The 7,762-nt window shown below is 43.6% G+C and overlaps 1 protein-coding gene across 1 annotated transcript; it reads right to left on the bottom strand.

Annotated features, from left to right (window-relative positions):
* Positions 1 to 4,815: 4,815 nt before the first annotated feature.
* Positions 4,816 to 7,095, bottom strand: cox5ba (cytochrome c oxidase subunit 5Ba). Its single transcript, XM_080875070.1, has 4 exons — positions 6,937 to 7,095; positions 6,062 to 6,132; positions 5,347 to 5,446; positions 4,816 to 5,170 (listed from the first exon to the last, which is right to left on the bottom strand). The coding sequence occupies exons 1-4, from the start codon at positions 7,031 to 7,033 to the stop codon at positions 5,058 to 5,060; spliced, it is 381 nt and encodes a 126-aa protein (XP_080731196.1). The 5' UTR covers positions 7,034 to 7,095; the 3' UTR covers positions 4,816 to 5,057.
* Between the last annotated feature and the right edge of the window lie 667 nt (positions 7,096 to 7,762).

The raw sequence follows: 7,762 nt of genomic DNA, 5'->3' as shown, positions 1-7,762 counted from the left end.
TTTATATTAGAATGAGCATATTCATATTTCAAGTTTAATAGTATTTGCACTGAATTAAGTTACATTTGCTTGTCAGCCTTAAGGATGAATGTCACTTTCATTGCTATGACTGTTTACATTACTGTTTAAGCTGCTGATGTTCTTTGTTGTGATATAATTTTGATAAAATTGTTGATACTGGTACAAACAAGTTACTGTAACTCTTGTAACTTGGTAAAGCTAAAGGGAATGCCATTTGTGATTAATACATTTGGAAAAGAAGTTAATGAGCTCATGTTAAGAACACAAAATGGGAAAAGAAATTGATTGTTCTGCACTGTTTGTGTAGATTGGTTTTTTTGAACTACTAGAAGAATTCTGGAGAACCACTGACGGCGAGAACAGCCCAAATGAGATCCTGGATGATCGTGAAATGGTGTGGCCAGCCATGCGATCGGATTGTGGGATTTGCCTGAGAAACTGATTCAAGCAACCCTGGATTACAGATAAGCCCTATGCACTACTTTTCCTACCCGGATAATAGGGTTTGCACACTGACAATTCCCCTACAGTACACCTGTTTGGGTTTTCAACGACTTTAAAGGACAATTCAGACTGGACAATTCAAACTTCACAACAGGAACACTTTAATCTGTTTCATTCATTCCAAAGAGCTCTGATACTGTTCAGTATAAATCTTCCATTTAAATGTCTTTATTTTGTTTTGTTTTACATGTATTCACCTTTAAAAATGCACTATTAGTGTGCAATTTGGGTTATTGTGTTGTATATGTGTATAAATGGTACTGAGGCAATAAAGGTCCCAGTTATTCACTTCCAAGCCAACTCCTTTTGTGAGTCTCCAAAACAAAACCTCCTCCTGAACCTAGAAAGATGTCTAGGGTCTCTATTTGAAGTGAGAGTGTACTGGTCCTGAGTAGAGGCGCTACACAAATATCAGAGAATAAATGTCAAAAAGCTTTTCTGTTCACTGAAAACTGATAAGACAGGATAATATTCAAAGAACTTTGTAAATATTCATACATCCATGTTCTTCACCTCTTCTCCAGCTGAGCTCTTCAGAGTTTCCACTATGGAAATAAGATGACTGTTATGAATTCTCTATGATGCTCACTGCATGTCCAGCATCATGCTCTTCATTTTTACATGTTTAACCTGTGATATGTGATGGGATGAAATAAATCATACACACACCTGTTGTTTTCTCCTCTCTCCCTCCTGCCTCTGTTCCTTTTATTTGCTGAAAAAATGTAAAAGAATTCAGGCTAAACAGAAATATTTAATTCACTTTTATTTATATATCACAAAACCACAACAACAGTCACCTCAAGGTGCTTTATACTGTAAGGTAAAGACTGTACAATAATACACAGAAAACCCAACAATCATATGACCCCCTATGAGCAAGCACTTGAACAGCGACAGTGGGAAGTCCCTATTAACAGGAATAAACCTCCAGCAGAACCAAGTGCAGCTGCGACTGGTTGGTAGTGAGGGGAGGAAGACAGGACAAAGACATGCTCTGGAAGGGAGCCAGAGATTAATAATAACTAATGATTAAATGCAGAGAGGTGTCTAAACAACAGTGAGTGAAGAACAAACACTCCCAGTGCATTATGGGAATCACCCAGCAGCCTACACCTATTGTAGCATAACTAAGGGAGGATTCAGGGTCACCTGGTCCAGCCCTAACTATATGCTTTATGAAAAAGGAAAGTTTGAAGTCTAATCTTAAAAGTAGAGATAGTGTCTGTCTCCTGAATCCAAACTGGAAGCTGGTTCCACAGAAGAGGGGCCTGAAAACTGAAGGCTCTGCCTTCCATTCTACTTTTAAATACTCTAGGAACAACAAGTAAGGCTGCAGTCTGAGAGTGAAGTGCTCTAATGGGGCAATGTGGTACTATAAGGTCTGTGTTTAAACGTTAAACCCCTCACACTAAAAGGTCAAAGGTCATCAGTGTGTTCAGGCAGGCCTGATGAAGAGCTCATGAACATCACTGATCAGTTTTCTGACCTGTCAGTCAGCTGCATTTTAGAGAACCAGTGTGAACCTCAGTCACCACTCGCAACAAGTGTGCTTGTTAACCGCTTTAACTGTTGATCAGTACAGCTTTCCAACTGTCTCCATATCACACAGCACAGGAAAGGCGTGAAGAAGCTGCAGCTGGCATGCCAGCCTCCCTGGAATTGCCCCTCAAGACTGCTGATCCAGACTACACCTCCACCACCGCCAGACATGTTTGCATCAGTAGCTCTGAACATCCACCATCAGTGACATCATCCACACAGGTGGAGCTTCAGTTTTTAATATTTCCGTGTTTTAATCTTTTAATTATTGTTGTATGAAGCACATGGGTGGGGGGGACACACAGAATTTCAGTGTGTTTTGAAATTACAGTGTGATGATGTCACATCATTAAAGATAGACTCGCAGGAATAACATGGCCACATTTTTACAGGAAGAAAAGAAATAATTATGTAAGTGCAGGGCGTATGTGAGGTTATAATGATGGAGGCAAGTCTGACTGAATCTTCCACAATCACCATCACTGTTACCTTTCAAAAGGCATGTACAGCAAAGTAAAGCACCTGGAAGTTGGGCCAGGTTAATCCACTGATATGGCCCACACCCTGAAAAACACAGCTTACTTATGAAGTAATATCTAAAAGCTGTGTTTCTGTAAACATGCTGAAACTATGCACTGCTTAAATATACTTAGTGTAATGATGAATTTCCTGTGTAACCTGACTGCTCACCTCCTTATTCTAGTATTAAGTATTTGTAGGTAAATATGATTACACAGTTACTTAATATAAAATAAGTTTCTTATTTAATCAGAGGAATTAGGCCTTCAGTCATGTGCTGCATTATATAGTGTGACCTTGTTTTTCAGGCTCAGTGGGACGTACCGGACGTACACTGCAGTCCCGTCATCTCAGCGTCATCACTGCCACACGCTGCCGTTCTGGTCATTATTATGACAGCATGTCGATTACAAACAGCTGCTGCTACTGTATCCGTGACATCATAAATATGGTAACACGTAGACATTGAGGGCTAGCAGGAGGGACTATGCGCTTACCTGCTGCTCTCTGGCAGGTAGCTCCATGCCCTCCTGGGTTTTAAATGCACCTTAGAACACACATGCATCAACACTACAATGAGCGGGTGGAGGGAGGTTTGGAGTCTTCTCTCACCCCCGTTCTCTGCGGCCTGCTGGAGCGGGGGGGCTAGGAGGAGGAGTTGGCCGTCCGACTGCGGTCTGGGGTGTGGGGCCTCCCTGCTGCTGCGGAGTCGGGGCGGTCTGCCTCTCCCCAGCGCAGGGAAAAGGGTAACACCACCTGGGTCTGGGTGCAGTTCCCCCCTCCAGGGGCAAGGGTACCTAGACCCGGTTTGTAGAGTACGCTTGGGGAGTGTGATCGTGTGTACAGCGTCTCTTTATGTCTGTCTCCACGTTGGTTGAGTGTGCATAAGTGCATATGAGAGCATGAGGGTGGGAATGGATGTTTGTATCTGTGTGTGCCTGTATGTCTGTGTCTATATGTCAGGTTGGGTGTCAGACGCCACCTCTCTGGGGACACCTCAGGCCCTCCAAGGTTTGGAGGCCTATCTCCCCCTACCACCACTTCCCCTGCCAGTGGCGGACTCCCTCAGACATCGGTGCGTTGGTGGTTCTTTGTGTCCTGGGATGGGCCTCCGGGTACACACCGGCTCACTCCTTGACGGCCGCTTATCAGGGCCTGGAGCCTGGGGCTCGCTCGGGCCACTTCGGAGGTGGGGTGCCCCCGGCCTCTCGGCCTGGGGCTCGGCCACTCAGGCACGGCTGGCTGCCGGCGGAGCTCACGGGCGCGTCACTGCAACTCCCCCTGGCTTCTGCTCCGCGGCTGCTGAGTGAGCCCTCATCTGGGACTCTCCTCAGCTCTTTCTGGGACAGTGGCGCGGCTGCCCCTCTGTTGGTCTTCCTTGGTCTCTTGTGTTCTGGGGGCCTCTGGATGTCTGGAGTTTTGATCTCCTCCATACCTGCTTCATGCCCTGGAGGACGGGGCTGTGGCCCCCCCACACCCTCTAGCAGATCATTACATGAAGGAACCTTTTAAAAACAAGCGCGTCCATGCTCACAGGTGTACACACGGGTGATCACACCCACAAACTACACCCTTTTTGGCTCCTACCTCAAAGCACACTGTGTTCTGTTGATCTTATGTGCTGCAAAATAATGTTTAATATTTAGTATTTACTGTCATATTCCCATATATCATTATGATGTTGTTTATTCTATTACTCTTGTTCTCTTCTGCTTGCTTTCTTTTTTCTTTCTCAGCAGGTGATCCAGGTGATTGATATATGCATTTTTTTTTCTCTGCCCGTTCTGTTGGTTTTTGTCTTTTGCCCTTCTCCCCCGTCCCTCTTCTCAGCTGTTTCTCTTTCCCTCTTTCTTTCTCCCCTTCTTTCTTCCATTCAAGTCTGTCCCGTATTCAGCAAGTGAAAATAAAATAAACAATAAAAGGTGAATCAAATGGACCATTATGGCAAGGCTGGGATGGTCAATTTGGTAAAGTAAATCCGTTGGGCATCTTTCTTTGCCTTTAGACAACAATTCTGATGGCAAAAGAGCCAAACGGGACAGGCGCAAAATAAATAAATAAATAAATATGGTAATAAAAAGACTGAGTCAGCTGATTCAGGATAAACAGATCTTTATTGTTAAAGGAACAGTTCACTCAAACTACAAGAACAAGTCTAGAAGTTCGATGTAAAACACATTAATCATGGTTAACTATGAAAAACAGGAAGAAGACTCAGAGACGCACACAAACAGGAAGTTACGTTTATTGCTGCTCCTGGGAGGTGGGAGGAGTGTAACGTGTGCAGTACAATTGTGTGTGTAAACTGACTGAATGGAAATGTCTGAAGAAACTCTTTGTTCCCCGAACGTGTTTGATCCCGAGTACATGTAACGTGTAAGCAATGACTGATGAGGTCAGCAGGTATGTCAAGTAGGAGACAGCGAGAAGCGGACAGTGCCGCTTGCTCCGCAGGAGGAGGTCGTGGTGAGTCAATGGGGGAGTTCGTGGGGAACCAGTTTGTAGTGGGAGCCGCAAGATGGACAGCGCTGGGCCTCACCCTCGTGGAGCCAGAACCAGACCACGGCCGTGTTGTCCTCCTCACCTGCACACAGGAAACTGGGTGAGAGCGGTGCCACCTGTACGTCACACGCACGCTCAGGTTTCCCCAGTGAGGATTATGCCCCGCCCATCTTTGAGCCTGGGGCAAAGTTTAACCCTCGCCTGAGAAAGCCGTGGCCGACACTCACACACGCTTACAAACAGGAAACAACAACTCACACACGCATCCCACAATCCTTTTGTTCGTGATGGAGGGAACCAGGTGGGGGTCAGCCTTGGAGCCTGCATAGTGCTTTGGCTTCATCATGTTGAAGGGGTCCTACAGGAGGGGGAGGAGTCAGGTGAGTCGGGGCGTGACAGTATTCAACATCAGTTTCATTTCAAAATTCATTGTTCATCAAGAACGATTCACACGACTCAGAGGCTGACCTCAGATCAGCTGAGGCTGAGCTGCAGACAGAATAATTTATATTAATATTTGAAAATGAGCCGAGCAGCGAATATACCACAAAATAATTATTAATCATTAATAAAAAGGCAAAACATAGAAAACTAATGTTAATCAAATAACTGCTTTATGAAAATAAACAAATAATCGAGAATACATTAACAAATATTAATACAAACTTAAACAAGCCCAAAAATACTAAAAATAAATATTATGAGTAACAAAATCAGTAACTACTCAAAATAAAAATGTTTTATAGTTTTGCTGAAATATGTCGACACACCGACAGCTTGAGTCTTCTCGTTTCTCCTCAGATTTGATGTTTAATGATTTTAATCTTGATTTAATTTCTGGTCTGTGTGAAATAGTGTTAAGATGAATCCACATCACGCTCTTCTTTTTCTACTGCTGTTTTTTTTTTAAAAACACTATGTTTTTCATGTTTCTGGAGCACATGATGTCAGAATTCCTGTGCGTCGGTCTTACCTCGCCCTGTTTCATGGCCTTCATGATGACCTTTTCCAGCCCGGTGGCCTGCTCCTCATCAGTGGGAATCCCTGTGAACAGCACAGTGTGATTAAGAGCTTCAAAGCAAACACTGTTCATCAGAACTGGCTAATGTGTGGACTCCCTGTGGGTCACATGACTACAGTACACGTTATTACAGGTTCTTATGACCTCAGTGAGTTGCTGAGTTTGTGAAACCTAAAGCAGCACGGGTTTCTCTCACAGACATGAAAACATCTCAGTGTAAAACTGAAATGTTTGATCTGATGTTTTCATTCACGTCACTCTGATTCACTTCATTGATCATCGTCAGTCATGGTCACACACAGCAACTTAAAAATGCATTGATCACTGCCTTTAGCTGTTCCAGACTACATACAAATTATTCAGGTTTCTGGGAAACTCTGCAAGTTAAAATGCTATGTTTATCGATACCATTACAATCTTACTGATCACTTCGATCGGCAAACCAGACCAATGACAACTTCCGTTACTCTCTCATGTGTTTAATCTTCATACCGACGAGACGTTCAAGGACCTTCATGGAGAAGGTTAAAATATGACACGTTAATTGTTTCAGATATAAAATATATTTTAGGTTTTAAATCTCACCGTATTGACCGTCGTCATTACTAAATTCTGATATATTAAGACTTTTTAAATCTACAAGTCAAACAATCAGCCAACACACGGTTTTTAATAAATCGCAGGATATTAACATGAAGTCTGATCCGAGAGGAGCCGTCACCAGGACAGGAAGCGCTCGGCGTCCTCCGACCTCCCCGCGGATTAGACCCTCTCTAAGCCGCCTGTTCCGGTTGGTTCCGGGTGTTCTGTGCCGGCTCGTGGCTCACCTCCTGCCGCCATGCCGCGGCTCAGAGCGGGGGTCCGGGCGGAGCGGCAGGCTGCCGCGGCTCTAACGGCGGAGCGGAGCAGTAACCTTGCAGCCATTTCTCCTTCTTCACTGTCAGGGAGGCCGGGCGCACGGAAATGACGTCAGAGCAGCAGCGTGCTGCTTTAAAAAACAAACAAACAAACAAACAAACTTTATTCAGCACAAATAAAGTAACAAGGAAACAGCTGGTCGTGGAGAGATGGCAAACATGGCAGTTTGTCTTGAAACAACAATGATCATCTCCACATTTCAACTTTATTCTCAAAACACTTGACTTTTCTTTTCTTAATGTGGCCCTGATACTCCTTCCTACAGTACAGTCTGCTCAAATCAGGTAATAAAACACAAGACAGATATTATGAAACATGACAACATTAAAACTAAGGACGGACATTAAAAAAACAATACATGAATATTGTAATAAATATAAAATAATATAATAAACTTAATTAACATTGACATAGATATTTAAAAGAGGTACGGAAATAAAATAATTAAAAAAACCAGGGAACTGAAGAACTTTTCTGACAAAGACAGTTTTTATATTTGAAACTCTGCTGACTGGAGAGCAGTTTTTCCCCACATTTTCAGAGACTCCAAACTATCTGGACAAATTAACTTTTTTTTTTTTTTTTAAATATAAGAACTGTTTTGTAAGAAAGTCAGTGACTGCCTGAAGAACACAGGAGCATCACCACATGCTGTGTGTCCTCCTTGAGATGCTCTGCAGGCCCCCTCTGAGGTCCATAGTCCCAGTCTCGGCTGAAATGCCACCTGTTCACTGA

This window comes from Rhamphochromis sp. 'chilingali' (assembly GCF_963969265.1).
Source record: "Rhamphochromis sp. 'chilingali' genome assembly, chromosome: 2".
Lineage (NCBI taxonomy): Eukaryota > Metazoa > Chordata > Actinopteri > Cichliformes > Cichlidae > Rhamphochromis > Rhamphochromis sp. 'chilingali'.
This window is presented reverse-complemented; position numbering and strand designations above follow the sequence as displayed.